The sequence below is a fragment of the Bos javanicus genome, chromosome 12, assembly GCF_032452875.1.
Source record: "Bos javanicus breed banteng chromosome 12, ARS-OSU_banteng_1.0, whole genome shotgun sequence".
NCBI lineage: Eukaryota > Metazoa > Chordata > Mammalia > Artiodactyla > Bovidae > Bos > Bos javanicus.
The window spans coordinates 26,044,842-26,070,447 of record NC_083879.1 but is presented as its reverse complement, the minus strand read 5'-3'; the positions used below and the strand labels follow the sequence as shown (position 1 = coordinate 26,070,447).

At 35.7% G+C, this 25,606-nt stretch overlaps 1 protein-coding gene across 6 annotated transcripts in view; it reads left to right on the top strand.

Moving 5' to 3' along the window:
- The window catches only part of NBEA (neurobeachin), a 676,277-nt gene that overhangs the window by 410,461 nt on the left and 240,210 nt on the right, over positions 1–25,606 (top strand). For all 6 annotated transcript variants that reach the window (XM_061434789.1, XM_061434791.1, XM_061434788.1 and 3 more), the window contains one exon: positions 7,021–7,145. In XM_061434789.1, coding sequence (XP_061290773.1) covers positions 7,021–7,145 — 125 coding nt within the window. The remainder of the gene's footprint in view (positions 1–7,020; positions 7,146–25,606) is intronic.

Here is a 25,606-nt window from a genome sequence, read left to right as displayed (position 1 = left end):
TCAAGGAGCTTACTGCCTGTGTTTCCTTCTAAGAGTTTTATGGTTTCAGGTCTTACGTTTTAAAGCCTTTGACTCATTTTTAGTTAATTTTCATGTATCATGTAAGGTTGGTCTAGCTTTCTTTTGCATATGGCTGTTCAGTTCTCCCAGCACCATTTTTCATAGAGACTGTCTTTTTTCCATTGTGTATAGTCTCCTTGGCCATAAATTAACTGAGATAAAAAAAATGTCGATTTATTTCTGGGCTCTCTATTCTGTTTCATTAAGCTGTGTGTCTGTTTTTATCTCAATATCATACTGTCTTGGTTCGTATAGCTTTGTAATATAGTTTGAAGTCAGGAAGCATGACACTTCCAGCTTTGCGATCTCTCTCTCAGGATTGCTTTGTCTATTTGGGCCATTTGTGGTTCCGTACAAATCTTAGGATTCTATGTTCTATTTTTGTGAAAAATACCATTGTAATTTTGATAGAGATTGCATTGAATCTGTAGATTGCTTTGGATAATAGGAACATTTCAACAGAATCAATTCTTTCAATCTGTGAGCATGGAATATAATATTTTTTTTGTCTCTACTTCAATTTCTTTCTTCAGTGTCTTTGTTTTCATCATACAGGTCTTTCACCTCTTTGACTAATTTTATTCCTAGGTATTCTTTTTGACATAGTTGTGAATGGGGTTTTTCTTAATTTCTCTTTCTGATAGTTCATTAGCTATAGTCATTTTTAACATATGTCTTTGTATAGCTTTTTAGTGTTGCTCTAATTAGGTTGCTCAATAATTCAGTTCAGTTCAGTTGGTCTCTCAGTCGTGTCTGACTCTTTGCGACCCCATGGACCACAGCACGCCAGGCCTCCCTGGTCATCATCAACACCCAGAGTCTACTCAAACTCACCTACATTGAGTTGGTGATGCCATTCAATCATCTCATCCTCTGTTGTCCCCTTCTCCTCCAATCTTCAATCTTTCCCAGCATCAGGGTCTTTTCAAATGAGTCAGCTCTTCATATCAGGTGGCCAAAATATTTGAATTTCAGCTTCAACTCAGTCCTTCCAATGAACACTCAGGATTGATCTCCTTTAGGATGGACTTGTTGGATCTCTTTGCAGTCCAAAAGACTCTTGTCTTCTACAACACCACAGTTCCAAAGCATCAATGTTTCAGCGCTCAGCTTTCTTTATAGTCCAACTCTCACATCCATACATGACTACAGGAAAAACCATAGCCTTAACAAGACGGACCTCTGTTGATAAAGTAATGTCTCTGCTTTTTAATATGCTGTCTAGATTGATCAAAACTTTCCTTCCAAGGAGTAAGCATCTTTTAATTTCATGACTGCAGTCACCGTCTGTAGTGATTTTGGAGCCCAAGAAAATAAAGTCTGTCACTGTTACCATTGTTTCCCTATCTGTTTATGATGAAGTGGTGGAACCAGATGCCATGATCTTCGTTTTCTGAATGTTGAGCTTTAAGCCAACTTTTTCCCTCTCCTCTTTCACTTTCATCAAGAGGCTCTTTAGTTCTTCTTCACTTTCTGCCATAAGGGTGGTGTCATTTGTGTATCTGAGGTGATTGATATTTCTCCCAGCAATCTTGATTCCAGCTTGTGCTTCCTCCAGCCCAGCATTTCTCATGATGTACTCTGCATAGAAGTTAAATAAGCAGGGTGACAATATACAGCCTTGACCTACTGCTTTTCCTATTTGGAACCAATCCGTTGTTCCATGTCCAGTTCTAACTGTTGCTTCTTGACCTGCATGCACATTTCTCAAGAGGCAGGTCAGGTGGTCTGGTATTCCCATCTCTTTAAGAATTTTGCACAGTTTATTGTGATCCACACAGTCAAAGGCTTTGGCATAGTCAATAAAACAGGAATAAATGTTTTTCTGGAACTCTCTTGCTTTTTTGATGATCCAGCAGATGTGGGCAATTTGATCTCTGATTCCTCTGTCTTTTCTAAAACCAGCTTGAGCATCTGGAAGTTCACAGTTCACATATTGTTGAAGCTTGGGTTGGAGAATTTTGAGCGTTACTTCACTAGAGTGTGAGATGAGTGCAATTGTATGGTAGTTTGAACATTCTTTGGCATTGCCTTTCTTTGGGAATGGGATGAAAACTGACCTTTTCCAGTCCTGTGGCCACTGCTGAGTTTTCCACATTTGCTGGCATATTGAGTGCAGCACTTTCACAGCATCATCTTTCAGGATTTGAAATAGCTCAACTGGAATTCCATCACCTCCACTAGCTTTGTTCATAGTGGTGCTTCCTAAGGCCCAGTTGACTTCACATTCCAGGATGTCTGGCTCTAGGTGAGTGATCACACCATCTTGATTATCTTGGTTGTGAAGATCTTTTTTTGTATTGTTCTGTGTATTCTTGCCACCTCCTCTTAATACATTCTGCGTCTGTTAGGTCCATACCATTTCTGTCCTTTATTGAACCCATCTTTGCATGAAATGTTCCCTTGGTATCTCTAATTTTCTTAAAGAGCTCTCTAGTCTTTCCCATTCTATTGTTTTCCTCTATTTCTTTGCATTGATCACTGAGGAAGGCTTTCTTATCTCTCCTTGCTATTCTTTGGAACTCTGCATTCAAATGAGTATATCTTTCCTTTTCTCCTTTGCTTTTCACTTTTCTTCTTTTCACAGCTGTTTGTAAGGCCTCCTCAGACAGCCATTTTGCTTTTTTGCATTTCTTTTTCTTGGGGATGGTCTTAATCCCTGTCACCTGTATAATGTCATGAACCTCCATCCATAGCTCAATAATCAGGTTGCTCTAATTATTACATTCTATCTACATAGCTCATCACAGTCTACTTGTGGTGTCATTTTACAAATCCAAGTGAAGTATAGAAATTTTTACCTGTGTGTGTGTGTGTGTGTGTGTGTGTGTGCACTCAGTTATATCATACTCTTTGCAACCCCATGATCTGTAGCTCACCAGGCTCCTCTGTCTGTGAAATTCTCCAGTCAAGAATACTGGAGTTGGTTGCCATTTCCTTCAGGAGATCTTCGTGATTCGGGGTGAAACTCACGTTCTTTGTGTCTCCTGCTTTGGGAGGCAGGTTCTTTACCAGCTGAACCATCAGTGAAACCCTTACATCACTTTACCCTCACTCATTTATATTTGTTTTAAACATTACCTCTGTACACAATTCAGGCACAACTGCCACATCAGGCAGTGTTGTAATTTTTGCTTCAAAAGCAAAATTGTGTTCTCAATTTTGAGAACACTTGAGGAAAAGTAAAGCCTGTTTTTGCTTCCCTGTGTTTATGATTGCCATTAGCCATTGTTTTAGACTAGTTCTGAGACTGACAAATTCTTTTTCATTGTCTGAAAATATTTTCATTTCTTCTTTATTCCTAAAGCATATTTTCACTGTTTGTAGGATTCTGGGTTGACATTGCTTTTAGCACATAGCAAAAATTTTACACTTCCCCTGACCACCATAGCTTTGAATGTGAAATATGCTGTCATTCTAATTGCTTTACCTCTATGGAAGAGATGTCATTTTTCTCTGGCTGCCTTTTACATTTTCCTATGTCCTTATTTTTCAGAACTTTAATTATAGCATGTCTTAGCAAATATTTCTTTGGGTTTACTGTGCTTCTGTGTGTTTCTTATGTTCACTCAGCTTCATAAATCTATGCACATTTATGTTTTTCTTTTTTTCAAATTTGGGAAGTACTGAGCCATTATTTCTTCAGACTCTATTTTAGTCCTGCTTTCTTTCTCATCTCCTTCCAGGACTCTAATAACCCAAATGTTAGATGTTGTAATCCATAAATCTCTGAGGCGCTGTTCAATTTTTTTCAGTCTGTTTACTCTCTACTATTCAGATTGGTTAATTTCTATTGTTCTATCCTCTGGTTAGCTAAATATTTTTTTTCTTCTGTCCCCTTCATTCTTCTGTTAAACCCATCTACTAAGGTTTTTATTTTTTTCACTATATTTAATAGTTCTTAAATTTCCATTTGGTACCCCTTTATATCATCTGTTTTATTTATTTATTTATTTTGCTGGAACTGTTTGCTGAGTCTTTCCCTGTTTTTTTCTTTCAAGTATGTTCCTAATTGCTCACTGAAGCCTAGCCTTTTTCATCATGGCTGGTTTAAAATCCTTGTCAGGAAATTCTAATATCCTTATCATCTCAGCATTGGCATCTATTGATGATTTTTTTACATTCCATTTGAGATCTTCCAGATTCATGGTATAACAAGTAATTTGAAATTGAAACATGTTTTAAGTTATTATTTTCTGAGATATTTTTATCTCATTTAACTCTTCTATTTTAGATGACTTTCTCTTACATCGCTCCACCAGGGCAGGTGGGGAGAACAGCCTCTTCACCACCAGGTGGAGATAGCAATCTAGGTTCCCCACTTCCCCTCCACTGACATCGAGGTAGTGGGCAACTCTTTATTACTGCTTGCCAGGGGTGGGAGTTCCAGCTCCCCACATGCTGTCCACTATTGGGGAGGTAGCCTCATTGCTTTCCGTTAGTAGTAGAAGTCCTGACTCTACTGTGCCTCCTTCCAATACCATCCCATAGGAAAGGGAGAAGGATGCCTCATTCTGTCCATAGGGGAAGGAAATGCAGGCTCTCCACGTGTTCTCCACTGACCCCTTGAGGGTGGGGCACCTGGTCAGCAACCAGCAGAGATGAGAGTCCTGGCTCCTTCTTTCACTTTCTCTGATATCACCACCCCAGTGTGGATGTGAGGGCACCCCATTAGACCATCATGAGGTTTCAGATCTACATTCTCTACTCATCCTCTGCTAGTGTGTGTCTGTGGGGAACATAGCTTCTCTATGGTGTTTGGTTGGAGTACAGCAATTGTCATCAAGTTTCCTGTCTTCCTGGATGCCCTTTTCTTCATCTTTCTGCTAGAGAAACATGCTTTTATGGGGCTTTTCCTTTTTTTTTTTTTTTTGTTTCTGTACCTGTTGTCCTGTCTGGATTGCTAGCTTCTTTGCCTCTAAATCTAGTGTATCTGAGACAAAAAAAATAAACCAGGGAGGAACTCACCACTTTGTTGTTCTCAGGCCCTGTGGTCCTTAACCTGTCTGCCTTCCATGCTCCATTCACAATTTTGTTATTTTTGTTTTGTATCATCCAATTTATTTTTAAGTTACATTTAATTGCACGAATAGAGGAAAGTATGTCTGTGGTTAGAAACTGGCGAAAACATCAGATATCAGGTTTCTGCACATCAAATTGGTTACTTAAATTTAACATACTTTTAAGGAAAATCAGTATAGCAAGTGGTCTTCCTCAAACTATTAGAATTAATTTGCGTTTGTAGGGAAAGAAATTATCCTGTTTTAAATTAATGACAGAGGTACACTATTTGTAATAATTAATCAACAGGTAATCCTTATTTTGACAGAAAAATAATATGTTTAGAAAAACAAGTATATTAAAATACACTTTAAATGATTATAATTTTAATGTTTTTATGTATCCCTTATATTGATATGTCCTTTTACAATTAAGTTATAGAAAAAATCAAATAGCCATAAAATGTAAAATTTTTGTTCTCAATGACTATGATTTTCTGCAGATTTTCAAAGTAACAAAAATTGTTTTAAATTAATTCATTGAATGCTTATTAAAATCATAGTATGTGCCAGACATTGTGCTAGAGAGATAATGATGAGCAAATTGTATGGTTTCTGCCTTAATTAAGCACAGTGTTCTCGTATAATAAAATATCAAAGTAAAAACTGAAATTGAACCTTCTGTGAAAGCATTTTATATGTTTTTATGAGTGGTGATGCTCAGGAAAGTCAGAATGTTGATATTATCTTTTGAGTATATGTCTCCAAGTATTATACAGAGAGAAACAGACTTTTCAAGCAGCAGCATTTATCACTAATGTTTACAAAACTAAATTGAACTTAAAAGTGATATCGTAAAATGTTCCATCAATATACAACAAATATATTTCAGTTGTTTTCTCTAATATCACGTAGATTTTTAATATTGTTTAAAGTGTAACATAGTTTAGACAGTGTTACCCAATGATCGCCATGATTGTTAATGGTTTATATTAGCTGAAAGCTGTAAAATCATCCAAGGACTCTGTGAGCGTTAGAATAATAATTTACCAAGACAATTACCACATACTGGAATTTTTTGCAGCTCTAATTCAGTATTATTAATAATGGATAAAATTGCACTTTTCTTAGGTTGCTGTGGGCAGTAGGGAATTATTTCAATGAATATTTCAGCACATTATTTTAATCATTGTTCCACCAAATCCAAGTGGGCAATATTTTATAGTTCTTAATTCAGTTACTAAGAAACCATGGTCATTAAATTGCAAACTATTTGTAGTGAGGTCTATCCTGTGATTTACAAGCCTTGTTAAAAACAGTGTAAAAGAATGCAAACTATGCCATTAATACTTGTAATTTGATGCTGCATTTGTTCTAAACTCCCAGTGATTAATGTTTTTAGTAAAAGAAGGAACATTGTATGGAAAGCAGACCTGAATGTTATAATGCCTAAAATATGAGAATGTTACTGTTTTAAGTTTGTTCATTTGCAGAGAAAACATAAGTATACAAATGCAGTTGTAAAACAGAAATATCTCAAAAGTTACCTTAATTTTCCAATGAGACTAAAGAAATAAAGATTTAATTGTATTCGTTATTAAGAGTTAGATTTACCATAATATATAATATATAATGCCATTCACGTTCTTGAGGGGTTGAATGTGTGAAAGTTGCTCAGTCATGTCCGACTCCTTGCAGCCCCATGGACTATACAGTCCATGGAACTCTCCAGGCCAGAATACTGGAGTGGATAACCTTTTGCTTCTCCAGGGGATCTTCCCAACCCAGAGACTGAACCCAGGTCTCCAGATAATATTTAATCCTAATAAAAAGAAAGTGTGCAAAGCTTTTACATTTTTTTGTGTAAACAGTCTGTTAATTCATATAACTTAAAAAAGTGTATTTCCAGTTATACATCATTATTAATAATCATTCTTATTTTTCATGTTCCCATTCTTAGCCAATTGCATGATTTTTGGCGTTTGGATTACTGGGAAGATGATCTTCGTCGAAGGAGACGGTTTGTCCGTAATGCCTTTGGCTCCACTCATGCTGAAGCGTTGCTCAAAGCTGCGATAGAGTACGGTGAGTACCGGTGCCTCTTACACTGGAATGCTCCTCCATGTGAGGTGACTCTCTGTGGTTGATAGTTCTTTTTTCTTTCAGCACCTTTTCAGGTTCTCCATGTCCTAAGTCAAAAATGTTACATTCTACTTTATTGTGCAGCATCATTTAGGTTACACTTAGTTAACCCAGTATTTCTCCCACTTGATGTACGTTAGACTCTTCAGCTTCTTTGTAATAGATTAGGAAGACTTTACATAATTGGTTATTACCCCCCACCTTCTCACAGAGCCTAAAACAAGAGTAGAGTCATTTTCCTTTTCAGCATGTTTCAAACTTTGGTCTTTCAGATTTTTTTCACTTAAAAAATTTACTATTGTAACTGTGTATTCAAATTTATATATTTTTATGTATAATTTGTGTGGGTATGTGTACATATGTACACTGTGTGAGTATACATGAAAAATATATACAAACATGTGTACTGTTATGTATATACACATATACCTGCACATACTTGAGTATTTAAATATCTTATTAATAATCTCACTATATGGCATTCTCTATTTTAACCCTATTCTATTCTATCATTTTCAGTCTAATAAAATAAATAATGCCTCCATATGCCCATGTAAGTTCACAATCCTCCAACTGCAAATAAAGTTTGATAAATACCATCCTATATTAAAGATAGCATGAGCTATCACACTACAGTAGACTTGCATCCTAAATTGTCCTTTATAAAATGTGCAATAAAATAGTAAATATCAAAATATTTTTTGTAATTTAATAAAAATGCTGCTTTTGTAATTAAATAAAAATTTAATAAAAATACTTTTTTAAATTACAAAATTTTTTGTAATTTAATAAAAATTAAAATTAATAAATTTAATTTTAAAAATCTAAATACTTTAGATTTCTGTCCACCAAAAAGTGTACATAGGGCTATTCTGTCTGTGCACCTAATTTTAAATAGTCTAAGAAATTTAAGTTTGATTGATCATGTCACAGTTTTATAAACCACATACCCTTGGAAAATACTGTAATTGAATACTGTCCATATATTTTTGTTATTAACTATTTTTATTCTCACAGTCACTTGATTTTTATTATTTTTTTTTAATTTATTTGAGAGTAATAAGTGAGCCATGGGGCTTCCCAGGTGGCTCAGTGGTAAAGACGAGGATTCTATCCCTGGTTCAGAACATCCCCTGGAGTGGGAGATGTCAACTCACTCCGGTACTCTTGCCTGGAAAATCCCATGGCCAGAGAAGCCTGGTGGGCTACAGTCTGTGGGGTCACAAAAGAGTTGAACTTTACATAGTGACAAAACAACACCAACACACAATAGTGAGCCATGTGTTTTAAAATTTACCTTAATAATATGTAGCAGAGGATGCCATTCATGTTCTGATAGATTAAATAGAGAAAATATGTAACCTTAATAGAAAATGTACACAGCTTTGAAAATTTACTGTATAAATAGTCTGTGAATTGATATAGTTTACTGAGGATCACAACAAAAATAAATATGTGAGGATTCCAGGCTCCTCTGTCCATGGAATTCTCCAGGCAAGAATACTGGAGTGGGTAGCCATTCCCTTCTCCAGGGGACCTTCCTGACCCAGAGACTGAACCCCAGTCTTCTGCACTGCAGGCAGATTCTTTATAGTCTGAGCCACCAGGGAAGCCCAAAAACTATTATACCTAAAATAATACTATACAGTAAAAGTAACTACAAGAGAGACAGTGCTAAAACATATATATATATATATAATATATTTATATTATAGTTGACTTGTACTGTAGGTGATTTCTTTAATCAACTCAAAAAAAAAAAATCACCTAAGGATTCTGATACCTAAGGAATTAACACCAACTTAAAACGAGTTGTTACCTTTATGTCCTACAAAAGAAATTCTTAAAAATATCTACTTAAAACTGCATGCTTTATAATATGAATTTAAAATTTTTAAAACTTTATTTTATATACATCCATTTAGGCATTTTCATCAATTCATGTTGAATTCATCTCATTTGAAATTAGAAACATCTGAAAACAATATGTATTTTTTTTAATTTTATTTTATTTTTAAACTTTACAGTATTGTATTAGTTTTGCCAAATATCGAAATGGATCCGCCACAGGTATACATGTGTTCCCCATCCTGAACCCTCCTCCCACCTCTCTCCCCATACCATCCCTCTGGGTCGTCCCAGTGCACCAGCCCCAAGCATCCAGTATCGTGCATCGAACCTGGACTGGCAACTCGTTTCATACATGATATTATACATGTTTCAATGCCATTCTCCCAAATCATTCCACCCTCTCCCTCTCCAACAGAGTCCATAAGACTGTTCTGTACATCAGTGTCTCTTTTGCTGTCTCATACACAGGGTTATTGTTACCATCTTTCTAAATTCCATATATATGCGTTAGTATACTGTATTGGTGTTTTTCTTTCTAGCTTACTCCACTCTGTATAATAGGCTCCAGTTTCATCCACCTCATTAGAACTGATTCAAATGTTTTCTTTTTAATGGCTGAGTAATACTCCATTGTGTATATATACCACAGCTTTCTTATCCATTCATCTGCTGATGGACATCTAGGTTGCTTCCATGTCCTGGCTATTATAAACAGTGCTGCGATGAACATTGGGCTACACGTGTCTCTTTCCCTTCTGGTTTCCTCAGTGTGTATGCCCAGCAGTGGGATTGCTGGATCATAAGGCAGTTCTATTTCCAGTTTTTTAAGGAATCTCCACACTCTTCTCCATAGTGGCTGTACTAGTTTGCATTCCCACCAACAGTGTAAGAGGGTTCCCTTTTCTCCACACCCTCTCCAGCATTTATTGCTTGTAGACTTTTGGATGGCAGCCATTCTGACTGGTGTGAAATGGTACCTCATAGTGGTTTTGATTTGCATTTCTCTGATAATGAGTGATGTTGAGCATCTTTTCATGTGTTTGTTATCCATCTGTATGTCTTCTTTAGAGAAATGTCTATTTAGTTCTTTGGCCCATTTTTTGATTGGGTCATTTATTTTTCTGGAGTTGAGCTGTAGGAGTTGCTTGTATATTTTTGAGATTAGTTGTTTGTCAGTTGCTTCATTTGCTATTATTTTCTCCCATTCTGAAGGCTACCTTTTTACCTCGCTAATAGTTTCCTTTGATGTGCAGAAGCTTTTAAGTTTAATTAGGTCCCATTTGTTTATTTTTGCTTTTATTTCCAATATTCTGGGAGGTGGGTCATAGAGGATCCTGCTGTGATGTATATCAGAGAGTGTTTTGCCTATGTTCTCCTCTAGGAGTTTTATAGTTTCTGGTCTTACGTTGAGATCTTTAATCCATTTTGAGTTTATTTTTGTGTATGGTGTTAGAAAGTGTTCTAGTTTCATTCTTTTTTTTTTAATTAATTTTATTTTATTTTTAAACTTTACATAATTGTATTAGTTTTGCCAAATATCAAAATGAATCCGCCACAGGTATACATGTGTTCCCCATCCTGAACCCTCCTCCCTCCTCCCTCCCCATACCATCCCTCTGGGTTGTCCCAGTGCACCAGCCCCAAGCATCCAGTATCGTGCATCGAACCTTTCTTTTACAAGTGGTTGACCAGATTTCCCAGCACCACTTGTTAAAGAGATTGTCTTTAATCCATTGTATATTCTTGCCTCCTTTGTCAAAGATAAGGTGTCCATATGTGTGTGGATTTATCTCTGGGCTTTCTGGTTTGTTCCATTGATCTATATTTCTGTCTTTGTGCCAGTGCCATACTGTCTTGATGACTGTGGCTTTATAGTAGAGCCTGAAGTCAGGTAGGTTGATTCCTCCAGTTCCATTCTTCTTTCTCAAGATAGCTTTGGCTATTCGAGGTTTTTTGTATTTCCATACAAATTGTGAAATTATTTGTTCTAGCTCTGTGAAGAATACCATTGGTAGCTTGATAGGGATTGCATTGAATCTATCAATTGCTTTGGGTAGTATACTCATTTTCAGTATATTGATTCTTCCAATCCATGAACATGGTATATTTCTCCATCTATTAGTGTCCTCTTTGATTTCTTTCACCAGTGTTTTATAGTTTTCTATATATAGGTCTTTAAAACAATATGTAATAGAGGTTGGGCTGGCGTGATATTATTAGTGACACTGAGTTGCCAATACCACATTTGTATAGGATTCACATTATACCACATTTGTCATTCTACAGGTTGCTTGTATAAAGGGTTTGTTAGAAAAATATTTATTTTGCTTCTCTATAAAAATGGATGCCTTATTGTGTATGTTCAATTTGTAAAATGTCTGTTTTGCTAAACCAGTGTCAATCCTTATCAGAAATAAACTTTTTTTTATTAACACCTTTTTAAGATTGTCATGTATTTTAGTAATACAGTAACCACTATTAATGTATCTAAACTAAAATATAAAATTCTGATTTTTAAGTAGATGAAAGATATAGGTGATAGTAAACATCTGTGTAGTATAAATGTGTCTTAACATATATAGTGATTTATGAGGGCTTCCCAGGTGGTGCTAGTGGTAAAGAACTTCCTGGCCAATGCAGGAGACATTAGAGATGCAGGTTCGATCCCTGGGACAGGAAATCTCCTGGAGCAGGGCCTGGCAACCCACTCCAGTGTTCTTGCCTGGAGAGTCCCATGGACAGAGGAGCATGGTGAGCTACACAGTCCATGGGATCACAGAGAGTCAGACACAACTGAAGCGACTTAGCACAGCATGACACAGGTGTTTATGAATTTTGAATAGTAGATCATTGGAAATATTCTGAACCTATTATCCCTCCTGAGTTGGATTCTTTGATAAAAGGAAGGTAGGGTATGTTTTTATGTTATGCATCCACATGTATGCCATGAAGCATTCAGGACATCTACATGGTGCCCATGCCAGGTCTACTTTGTAGTCACTCCTGGAGGTAAGGTAGAGTGTGCTGTTCTGTGGTCAGTCGCCTCAGTCGTGTCCAACTCTTTGTGATCCCATGGACTGTAGCCCACCAGGCTCTCTGTCCATGGATTTCTCCAGGCATTGAACCCATGGGATCTTCCCAACCCAGGGATTGAACCCATGGTTCCTCCATCTCCTGCATTGCAGGGAGACTCTTTTACCGCTGAGCCACCTGGGAAGCCCCTAGGATGGGTAGTAGAAGACAAAAAAGAACTCAAATGATTCTACTTCCAGAAACAGTTCTAGAAGACTCCTCTTCAACTTCACATCGGAGGACTTTAGGAAGTGGGTAGAGGGTAGGGGAGGAAGGTGAAGTATGGAGGATGTGAAGAGGTGAGTGAAAAGTGCTCCCTGGAGTGATCTGTACCTAGAAGTAGAAAGAGGAATTACAGATGGCCAGGAACATAGTCCTGTATCTTCTCCCAAACACTTTTGTGCCTTCTAACCTATGTATAAAGTATTTCTTCAGAAGAAATAGGAAGTAAATGTCAGTAATTATTACAAAGCACTTCATTCAATGAAAATAGATGTTGAAAGACTTAATTGAAAACATATTTTGTATATTTTAAAGAAAGCTTTTGTATTCACATTTTCCCAGAACATTCATAAAAGCTAACAAAACTCAGGCCATCATCTGGCCACTCTGCCTGCCATTAAACATTTAAATGTGTTTTAAGTACCTTAAAGTCTGGCAGTGTGTAGACTAACATCCAAATGATTTAATGTTTTGGTTTGTGTAGATGTAGATGAAGGGTATAAATATAGCACAAACCTACAAATTTTGAGAGAGCTTCTAGAACAAACTGAAATTCAATTATTTCTTCTTCTGTATTAAATAATTGCAGTATTTCAAATTCTGTCTTGAAAGTTAAACATTAAATGCGCAGAGAAACTCAGCTTTAATCTATAGTCAGTTTTTTTTTTTTTTCTGTTCATCTACATTGTGGCAACAAAATTGTTTTAGGAACAACAGGATATTTTATGACTGGAATGTTAAGTATGACTAGAAGTATTTGAATCAGTGATCTAAGTTTTCAGAATGTTAACCAAGTTGTACAAGCTGAAAGAATAACCTAAAATTATTTAAATAGAGAATATTTATTTACATGGCCATCAAAGCAGTCCCTGAGATTGATCACTGGTCATGTCTCTCTGTTCATGTAGTACACTATGTTTCAAGAATGTGAGCCTATATCAATATAACAGAAGTGAAACTGAATTTGCAGAGTTAATGTTTTAATAAATATGTTTTGAATCAGTAGACTTTTCCTTCAATTCAAACATTTTAGATTAAATTATACTTAAACTTTCGGGTGCTGGGCAGAAACAGCTGCAATTTAAATTTCATGACATTATTTTTAGGTAATTCATTTGGAGCCACAAAACAAATACATTAGCAATAAAATGTGTTAGCAATACTTTCTTTTAAATGAACAAATAATCAGAATTGAATATATTTTCAAAGAGACATAAAAGATAATTATTTCATATTTACATTGAAAAGTGTTTTCTTGCATTTCATTATTGAAACTTTTGGTTGACCTTTTTCAGTTGGAAAACCTCCTTAGCACTGATGGAGTTTTTCATGCTTCTTAGTAATACTAATGAGTTGAATAATTTATGAGGTTGTCATGTGCAAAAGATTTGGTGTGATTTGATATACTTTCAGCCTCTGGTGTTGGAATGTGATTAATAAAAACCTAGAGGCATGTAATTTTTTTCCTGGTGTTTAATGTTCTAATTTCATATGTACTCAATGTGCTATTTCAGTATTTTCTAATACCAAAATCTCATTCAAGTGCAAATTTAATTGATTATAAGGAATTTTGCAGACCATAGCAATGGAAGAATATAGTGAAAATATTTTAAACTATAAATTCATCTTTTGATCTGCTGGACTTTCTTCTTTAGGGCAAATTAGCTAATAAGCAAGTGATTGAAATAGGAGTGTTCTATGTATTGCTTGTATATTAAAATAAAACCTAAACTAGACAGATTCTGGCACTGAAAGTTTATGCTGTCAAAAAAATAGTTAAAATCTTAATAAGTTTGGTTGTCTTGTTGACTGTCAATTATCATTTTGGACTCTCTTTCCCTTCCATGAAATTATAGTGGAACAATGTTTCATCAAAGCTTAAGATCTCAGAGTCCCCCAAGTCTGTGATCAAAGACATCATCCTAAATAGGTCTTATCAGTCATCGCAGAGGACGGCAGGCTGCTTTAGCCAGAGGAAAAAAAAAACTTGGAGCAAAGATGACAAAGTTAATCAGTCATTTCTTTGGCAATAAATAATAAGATATGCTGAGAACTGCAAATGAGAACATCCTTAGGTTCCTCAGCGATGTGTCCGCTTAGCACCTGGTTTATCCAAGCTTGTGAAGCCATCATGATATGACCTTGATGAAGAAAAAGCAGCTCTGTAATAAATCTGGAATTAAATTAGTTTTGATGGTATATGCATGACTACTGTAAAGTGCTACTTGCAATATTCAAGAAACAAGAAAAGCACTGAGAATTTAAAGAATACTAATGCAGCTATATACGGTTGTTGAGACAGGAACTTCAAATTATCTGACTTCATTTTTTTTTACTTCAATTTTTTGAAGACTTTACACTTAGTCGGAAAAGATTATTTGAGTTTTTAACCTAGTGGTCTCGATTGTTTGTACCATATTGTCTCTAGCAGACATCTTATAATTGTTCATTGATAAGTTCATTTTAGTTGGTGTATTATTAATTAAATCTTCATACCTGAATGAAATAGATGATCTGATTATTATTAAAATAATTTATTGAAAAATTAATGATGTAACTTTTGTATGAGTGAAAGAAAGACATACATGGAATCATCTTTCAGCTCTTTTTGATGCCAGTGCACATTTTAATATAATCTCATCTTTACCTCATGGTTTTATAGTCTCTTAAAAGAACTAAAATGGATTATTTAAATGCTGTCTTATAAAATATGTTTATAAAATGCGTTTTAAAGTTTTCATATAAGAACATTTTCATGACAACCAAGGTTTTAACAACTCCCCTGTTTTTATGTTGAAGCTTTAGATGGAAGGCTTTAAACTGACTCAAGATGGTAGCTTCATTCATTTGAAAGCATTTATCAGGTATCTTCCACGTGCCATGCATGCACGACGTACAAGGTTCAGAGGCTGAGACACAGTTTCTACCTCCTCACAGCACTTAGTTTAGTGTAGTGATTCTCAGCAGGGATGAAAGTCAGCCTGCGTTCCTGCTGTTTAAAGGGTAGAAACTAAGACTGCTGCTAAAATACCCAACCATTCACCAGACAGTTCATCAAAAGGACAACAAAATCCAGCCGAAAACATCAGTAGTACCAAGGTTGAAAAATCCTCATATAATGGAAAGAAATAAGCTATTCTCATAGAGGGAAGTGGTACTTTATAAAGGAAAGGAAGGAAGATGGATAACTCTGGGGATAGTGGGTTGGAATCAGCTTCACTGAAATAGTTACTTATGAACTGACTTGAGAGAAGGTTAGGAATTTATCAGAAGCAGCAGAGTTAAGAACAGAAATTTCCAAGACATGGAAGCATAAAAAAGCCTAACTTACTTCTTTGAATGGATCAATATTTTGTACTTGGTAGTAGCTCACCTTATGAAGTTATCAGAAAATGTTTTCATTTTAGGTATTTTATATTCTGAGATAAAAAAATAAGTTGAGGGCAGGAATCATATCTTTCAACCATTTCATTTAAAGCATTCATATTAATACAATTTCATGTACTTACTTGCTGCTGTTTACTTAACAGTTCATTCATTTCAAGGTATCACTTCAGTTCAGTCACTCACTTGTGTCCGACTTGTTGTGACTCCATGAACCGCAGCACACCCGACCTCCCTGTCCATCACCAACTCCCGAAGTCTACCCAAACCCATGTCCATTGAGTCAGTGATGCCATCCAGTCATCTCATCCTCTGTTGTCCCCTTCTCCTCCTGCCCTCAATCTTTCCCACCATCAGGGTCTTTTCAAGTGAGTCAGCTCTTCACATCAGGTGGCCAAAGTATTAGAGTTTCAGCTTCAACATCAGTCCTTCCAGTGAACACCCAGGACTGATCTCCTTTAGGATGGACTGGTTGGATCTCCTTGCAGTCCAAGGGACTCTCAAGAGTCTTCTCCAACACCACAGTTCAAAAGCATCAATTCTTCGGCGCTCAGCTTTCTTTATAATCCAACTCTCACATCCATACATGACCACTGGAATAGTACATCCATACGTGACTACTGGAATAGTCAGCCATAGCCTTGACTAGACTGACCTTTTTTGACAAAGTAATGTCTCTGCTTTTTAATATGCTGTCTAGGTTGGTCATAACTTTCCTTCCAAGGAGTAAGTGTCTTTTAATTTCATGGCTGCAGTCACCATCTGTGGTAATTTTGGAGCCCAAGAAAATAAACTCTGTCACTGTTTCCCCATCTATTTCCCAAAAAGTGATGGGACCAGATGCCATGATCTTAGTTTTCTGAATGTTGAGCTTTAAGCCAACTTTTTCCCTCTCCTCTTTCACTTTCATCAAGAAGCTCTTTAGTTCTTCTTCACTTTCTACCGTAAGGGTGGTGTCATCTGCATATCTGAGGTTATTGATATTTCTCCCAGCAATCTTGATTCCAGCTTGTGCTTCCTCCAGCCCAGCGTTTCTCATGATGTACTCTGCATAGAAGTTAAATAAGCAGGGTGACAATATATAGCCTTGACGTACTCCTTTTCCTATTTGGAACCAGTCTGTTGTTCCACGTCCAGTTCTAGCTGTTGCTTCCTGATCTGCATACAGTTTTCTCAAGAGGTAAGTTAGGTGATCTGATATACCCATCTCCTTCAGAATTTTCCACAGTTTATTGTGATCCAAACAGTCAAAGACTTTGGCATAGTCAATAAAGCAGAAATAGATGTTTTTCTGGAACTCTCTTGCTTTTTTGATGATCCAGTGAATGTTGGCAATTTGATCTCTGGTTCCTCTGCCTTTTCTAAAACATCTGGAAGTTCATGGTTCACATATTGCTGAAGCCTGGCTTGGAGAATTTTGAGCATTACTTTACTAGAGTGTGAGATGAGTACAATTGTGCAGTAGTTTGAGCATTCTTTGGCATTGCCTTTCTTTGGGATTGGAATGAAAACTGACTTTTCCAGTCCTGTGGCCACTGCTGAGTTTTCCACACTTGCTGGCATATTGAGTGCAGCAGTTGCACAGCATCATCTTTCAGGATTTGAAATAGCTCAACTGGAATTCCATCACCTCCACTAGCTTTGTTTGTAGTGATGCTTCCTAAGGCCCACTTGACTTCACATTCCAAGATGTCTGGCTCTAGGTGAGTGTGAGTGATCACACCATCGTGATTATCTGAGTCGTGAAGATCTTTTTGTACAGTTCTTCTGTGTATTCTTGCCACCTCTTCTTAACATCTTCTGCTTCTGTTAGGTCCATACTATTTCTGTCCTTTATTGAGCCCATCTTTGCATGAAGTGTTCCCTTGGTATCTCTAATTTTCTTGAGAAGATCTCTAGTCTTTCCCATTCTATTGTTTTCCTCTATTTCTTTGCATTGATCGCTGAGGAAGGCTTTCTTATCTTTCCTTGATATTTCAAAATATACATACAGCATTTTAACACATATATTCATCCTTTCAATGACCACACTGAAGCATGACAGTATATGGAATAGGTCTATAAGTATGGTATTTTCAAATTCTGCAATTGTTTTTTTTTATGTCTGTACTTTATTTCCACCTAGTGAGTCAAAAGCCACCAAAGATAAGGAGCTAACAAAATTATATCGATAGATCTATTGCTGAGTGGCATGGAACTGCTCATATTCTTGCCCATATTTTTAGACTAATTTTTATAAAATGTACCCCAAAATTACATTTATAAATAATTAAAATAGAGTATGATAAATGTTTTCATCAAAGTATATTAAAAACGTTACATAAACTCAGTGAATAAGGCTGTCTGATTGAATAAATAAATTTTAGTTAGACTTAAAAGGATGAATGGAGATCTTCCCAAGCCAGTAAGTGGAATGTTGGCAACATGGACAAAGGGACCACACAACACAACATGAATTGTTTGGGGAACAAAAAGATAGTGTGGGGAGTTAAGGAAAAGGCTGTTTGGAGCTATCCTGTGAAAGACTTTGTCAGCAGAGCATAAGAGGATTTTTATTTGGGAAAATGACAAAGCATAGAAATTAAGTGTCATGCTAACTAATAAATGCTTGTTATTGTTCAGTTGCTAAGTTAGTCCAACTGTTTTACAACCCTGTGGATTGTAGCCCACCAGGCTTTCCTGTCCATGAGATTTCCCAGGCAGGAATCCTGGAACAAATTGCCATTTCCTTCTCCAGGGGATCTTCTGATACAGGGATCAAACCTGCATCTCCTGCATTGGCAGGCAGATTCTTTGCCACTGACCCACCTATGAAGGCTTTAACTAATAAATTTTATATAGTGCAAAATCTCAATCTAAACACCATTCTTTTCCTAGACAATGTGTTGCTGTAGATATATTTGAAATTTTCCAAGTACAAGAGTCTCATTGAACATTTCCACTCTCTAAAGTTAATCTGCTGAATTTGGCCCACTGGTCTAGTCTGTCATCCACATAGGTTTCTCAGTACAGATGAACTGACAGTCATTCACAGACTGTGCATTCAATGTCATTTATAAAAACATTATTTAAAATATCTTTGGTGTTTGTAAAAGTGTTTTAGACAACCTATACCAACACCATCTCTTAACTATCCTATTTTTAAAAAATTAAAGAATCTATCTACAGTGCGTTCAGTTCCTGGGTCGGGAAGATACCCTGGAGAAGGAAATGGCAACCGACTCCAGCATTCTTGCCTGGTGAACTTCATGGACAGAGGAGCCTGGAGGAGGGCTCCAGTCCCTGAGGTTACAAAGAGTCGGACACAGCTGAAGTGTCTAACACTCCCACGTCTCCGAGCCAGTTGCTTATTTATCCAAAACATCTCCTACTCCCATTTCTCATATTTTTAAAGTAAAATAGCCACACTGAATTTTATGTAAGGCTTAAGAAAGAAAAGACCCTGATGCTGGGAAAGATTGAAGGCTTGAGGAGAAGGGGGTGACACAGGATGAGATGGTTGGACGGCATCACCGACTCAATGGACATGAATTTGAGTAAACTCTGGGAGTTGGTGATGGACAGGGAGGCCTGGCGTGCTGCAGTCCATGGGTCGCAAAGAGTTGGACATGTCTGAGCGACTGATCTGAAAAAAGAAACACCAAGCTTCATTCCCCAGGTTAATTCCATTCACTGCCAGAGGAAGTCTCCCCACCCTCTCAGCCCCTGTTCAAGTTGTCCAGTTCATCTTTTCTTTCATTCCAAGAGTTACAAAACTTTTCCATTCTGCCACTCATCTGCCATCTACCCTAGACTCATAGTGAAAAATTTCTTTTATGTATTTTCCCCTGCCTTTTATCTTCCCTTCCTTCTTTCCTGAAAATAAACATGATCATTGTAGAAAACCTAGATAATGCTCAAAAAATTTAAAGAAGGGAGGAAAAGGGCACTCAAAGACAACCATGTGAAGATAGCTGCCTTTACCATTTTGACATACTTATTTCCTGCTGACCTTTTTCTAAGCATACTTTTTAACATAGGGACCAAACACTATGCTATTTATTCAAGAATTCACAAAGGTGAATAATCCATTATCTCTCTGCTTTATGCTATTTAGAGGGTTCCAGACTGGCCCAAATTTTCTATATGTTTTAGCATTTTTTTCCCACAAGTGTGCCATGTGATTTTTAATGTAATGAAATCCTATTTAAAATATTCTGAAATCACCCTAAGTTAATGATTAATCAGAATCCTACCACATAATATTCAGTCTAAAACATGAATAAAAAAAACTATTTATCATCATGTATAAAGTAGGACTTATCAAATTTCCTTTAAAAAGCATAGAGCAGTTTTCTGTGTTCACTGCATTAAGAAGATTGTTAAGTTAGCATGCAGCACTTAAATTCAACAATATTTTCTCGAACCTTTTTAATTGCATTTTTTGTTAAAAAATGCTGTTTATGAATATCCCCTTTGTTGGTCTGCTGTAAGAAATACTGCTTACATATAAATATTTTGAATTAGGAATAAATGAAATTCCGTTTTTGCTGTCAGAACCAAATTGTAAAAATGCACTGCTTGTCTTTGAAAATCAGTATACTCTATTAGCAGGCCTGTCAATATAAAAAGTGCATTCCATTTCCACCTCTTGCTCTAATAACCTCTTCTGTGTTACTCTGAGGCAGTTCACATAATCAGAGTATATTGTCAGCTTACTGGAGTTGGGGAAGCATGAAATGAAAATCACGTTAATATTGATCCAATTCTTTTACTTGCAAGTGTCCTTGATGTCCTTTTCCACAGAGCAATAACTGTTGATGTTAGGTAGCCATTTTATTTCTTATAGTCTAGCAAATCGTTTACAAGTACAACTAATGTGAATAAGAACTTACCACTTAGAAGAATAATCTGTCAACATTCCATCTTAATTAATGCCCATATTGCTAATTCTGCATATTTATCCTGCCACTGAAATATTTTTGGGGGGCTTTTCAGAGAACAACCTACTTGCAGATATAAGGTTTATATCTCGTTTAAAACAGAGGCTGCACAAGTTACTCATTTCACTAGTAAAAGCACAAAGGATACTGTACTCTAATTTGATGTGATACAATGATATGCTAGATGGACCATAAATAGTAGCATCAATTATTAGTTCAGGGAAGAATTACCATTTCTGAATCAAATTCATTGTAAATTTGAAACTAGTTTCTTGGTAGTTTTATGGTGGTATAGATAGTATCTATTTTGGATTATAAAATATATTCTCTGTCAACAAAAATGAATTGAAGTAAGAACCATGATTAAATCCAGTGCATTCAGACTAAAATACCCACAACTAAGGAAGGAGTCTAAACTGTCCAGATTTTTTTTCTATATTTATTAACTGTAGTCAGTAACTTCAGATTTTTTATTTAAAGTCTGTTTGAAACAACAGATGGGAACTGTCTATTTGAATAAAACAGTCTGTTTCACTTATGAAAGTATATGCTTTCATAAAATAATTTTGTATTGATAAAGCAAGGCTCCTGACTCAGCATCAGATATAAAGGAGAAAAAAAAAGATCCTGAGATTTCCAGTCATTCTTTCCAATAGTGTTTTTATTCAGTGTCACTTTAACAGTGTTCACCATTGGGATTTTTCTGTTACAAAGGCTGTTTTTCCTTTAATCCTATTCTGTACAGAAGAGTATTTTTTCAGTCCTTGGTGTTTAGCAAATCTTTATTTCTCTGTCATCATCATTCATGCTTCTTAAGAAAGGAAATGCTATATTTGTACTATAAAGTCAAAGGCAAAATTTAATTTTGAATTTAAATTATTTATGGAGAGAATTATGTATTTTTTTAGTAAATGATTGTTACAGTAAAGTTTGTTCTATGTATGTATCTGCTGCTTTTATGTCACATTAAGATTGGCATAAAATATTTTTGAACGGTAGGCTTCTCAATACAACAAAAAGCATTTTTTCATCTTTTTTGAAATGTTCAAAATTGTAAACTTCTCTATAATAGATTGATTCATATGTATTATTGCATGAGATATTACCACCATATCTCATGTAATCAGCTGAGAGGTATATTTATCTTAAAGTCTTTTTCTTTTAAAGTGGAAATTAAATAATACCATTTGGAGTTACTAAAAGCACTATTCTGTAAAGGTATTTCTTGCTCTGATTTCAACTTTAATGAGAAAGAACAACCTCTATTTTAAAATTTGCCAAAGTATCATATGTTATTAATAGTCCTAGTCCATTTTGTCAAAACACATTTTCTAAGCTAAAAATGTTGTGAAATGCTATATATTGAAAAGAATTTCTTCCCCAAAAATGAATGCCATCTTAAACTGATTTTAAGATGTTTAGTAATGTTAGAATTTCCTATTCATATATTTAGATAAAATGAGATGAAATTTCCATTCTTTCCATCTCTTTCCAATTATGGAAGAAAATTATGTATTATGTGGATCATCTATATAATTCTGTAAAACAAATTATGATATCAACTTTGTTGAGAAAGCATTTTTTTTCCTTATGTTCAGTTCAGTCGCTCAGTCGTGTCCGACTTTTTCCTTATGTAAGATACTACAAATATTTATATTCATAAGATGCCTCTATTCAAAATCAAAAACAAATTTCAAATATATTGATTCTTATATCATTTTATTTAATAATACCTTTAAGTGAATGATATGATTATTGAGGGAAAACAATTTTCAATGTAAGCTATTTACACTCTCTTCAACTTTACAAACACTTCTTGGTACCTGCCTACATGCTGTCCTTGCTGTCTTCAGGAAGTATCTGGTCTAATGGAGGCATTGAAGTCTCATACTGCCTTGTAATGAATACAAACAGTATCACAACAGCATGGTGATAGGAAGATTAATCCCAACTGAAGGAAGGGAAACCATTATTGAATAATCAGTATCTGCTGGGTATTGTGCTCATAAGACCTAAGATGCATTTGGTAGCTTATTTGAGTTTTTTGATCCTCACATCAGCCTGCATTTTTCCCCCTTTGCATAAACCTTAGGCAGGAGAAGGCAGTGGCACCCCACTCCAGTACTCTTGCCTGGAAAATCCCATGGACAGAGGAGCCTGGAAGGCTGCAGTCCATGGGATTGCGAAGAGTCGGGCACAACTGAGCGACTTCCCTTTCACTTTTCACTTTCATGCATTGGAGAAAGAAATGGCAGCCCACTCCAGTGTTCTTCCCTGGAGAATCCCAGGGACGGGGGAGCCTAGTGGGCTGCCGTCTATGGGGTCACACAGAGTCAGACACGACTGAAGTGACTTAGCAGCAGCAGCAGCAGTGTTGTAATCAATAAAGAATTGGTTGTATCCTTGTTCAGTTTTAAATTAAAGACTTAGTAAACTCTTTTTAATACTCTTGTTATTTTCTCAACATTTTAACAAAACATTAAGAGCTTATTATGGGAGATGTGATAGATGTGGGTTCAATCCCTGGGTCAGAAAGATTCCCTAGAGAAGGAAATGGCAACCCACTCCAGTATTCTTGCATGGAGAATCCCACGGACAGAGGAGCCTGGTGGGCTACAGTCACAAAGAGTTGGACACAACTGAGCGACTAACACTGTATAAAAAATATTCATGCATTTCAAAGTATTTCAGCATCCATTGTCTCATTCTAACACTGCAATTATCCTTTAAGAGTTCACTTAGTAAATACTTAGTCCTCTTCCAACAGCCTAGGAAACTGAAGTTAGGAGATTGGTCTGTATTTTTTTTTTTAGTATGTTCTTAATGGATGCTTACAGGAAAAAAGAAGGAAAGAATTGCAAATCACATAGTTCACCTTCCTCATGTATGAGGAAATTGTAAAGGACGTAAAGAGAAAAGTAACTTAAGTGCTGTACTTTTTCATACTCTTCATGGGGTTCTCAAGGCAAGAATACTGAAGTGGTTTGCCATCCCCTTCTCCAGTGGAACACGTTTTGTCAGAACTCTCCATCACCAGCTCAGATGGACATGAGTTTGAGCAAGCTCTGGGAGTTGGTGATGGATAGGGAAGCCTGGCGTGCTGCAGTCTGTGGAGTCGCAAAGAGTCGGACACAACTGAGTGACTGAACTGAACTAAACTGAAGTGCTGTACATATAAAATGATTAATATACTGATTATATATTTATTTTCATGTGGTCACTCAACAAATATTTATTGATTGCCACTTTTTTGACACTTGTTGCACTGGAAATAAAAATCTAATTAAGAGTACACCTAAATAAAAACCTTAGGAAAAAATATCAAAAACAACAGTATATTGGGACTATATGTAAGATACAAAATGTGTGCAGTGAAGAGAGTAATCAAACTGAATCTTGAAGAACAAAGCAGGTGAGCAAATTCCATGTAAGAGAAACTCCACATGTCATACTTAAAGGTTTGAAACAGTGTGGCATGTTTGGTAACAAAAGCTTTCAGCTCTTGGGGAACACAAGGTGTGAAGAGGTCAAATTGGCAAATTAGTGAGATTAAATAGGCAGGGAGAGGATCATGAGTTATAGACCATATACTTAAATTGTACAGATCAAATAACATTGAGAAGAGATTCTCACAGAGTAAATATACATAATATAGGTAGATACATAGGTAGGTAGGTAGGTAGATAGATACATATATACATCCATGTATTTTTAATAAATGAAAATTAAAGACATTTCCAAACTCAATGCAGAATAAGTAATAACTATAATATAAAACTGATAAGAAACATGCCACACTAAAATTGGCTTGCTGTGGGTTTATCTTTTCTTTGTGCATTAGCAAAACAGACATGATTTATTGCTTACCTATTATTATAAATTACTTTTTTCCTTATTGGTATAGATATTTATTTATTGTTTGCCTATTATTATAAATTAATTTTTTCCTTATTAGTATAGATATTTTAGAGTTGACTATAGAATAACTCCTTAAACAGAAATAAACTACTGAATAGTACTTTTCTGTACAATGACTGCTTGTGTTTATCAGTAGAAAAAGATATGATGGGCAAATGAAATAAATTATTTGCCTTAATTGCCCAGAGTTTCCAGTTAGACATATTCTCTGAACATTATCAAGATAAGTTAATGTGTCTGATTTCTGTATTTTAACTTACACTTGTTTAAAATAACAATAAAACTTTTAAATGATAATTATTATTATATTATAATAGTAATGCTAGAGTATAGGTAACAGTACTAAAACTAGAAACATCTTAGTTTTCTTAACTTCACTTTTAATATATATTTTGTTTCATATGAATCCTTATTATTAAGAGAAATATTATGAGAGAGGAGCTTTATTTAGGGTCATGTAATGCCATGTACTATATTAGATAACATTTTCACATACAGAGCTGTAAGCATATTTACATACTAAGAAATCTAATGTGTATAGGATAGTTTCCTGCATTTGTAATATGATGTGGAAAATATTTTAAGTTTAATTTTGGATTTGACTTCTTGAATCTATAATTTGATGGGATTTTTTTATTTTGAAACCTTTCAAATGTTATGGCATTTTAATGTTTTCCTGGAAAATAAGCATATATGTCTATCCTGTCCAGGTTTACACGTAATTCACATTTTCGAATCTAAGGCTTTCTGGTGGTTTGTGGTACCCGCTCGTTAATTTCTTGATGAATGGCTAAAGAGGCCAAGAGGTGCTCTCAGTCCAACTTGTCTTCTGAAGATAGATGATCTCAGATAAATTCCCTTCCCAATCAGATTTTGATTTGTTGGGTGTTAAACCAATTCTTCCTAAGGACAGTGTTTATAAGCCTTGTAATGAGACAGCCCTTTGAGACCTTACCTCTTTTTGCCTGTAATTTTGATAAATGAAAGTCTAATTCATAAAGGATATTGTGATTGAAAAGCACCTTTGGATCTCAT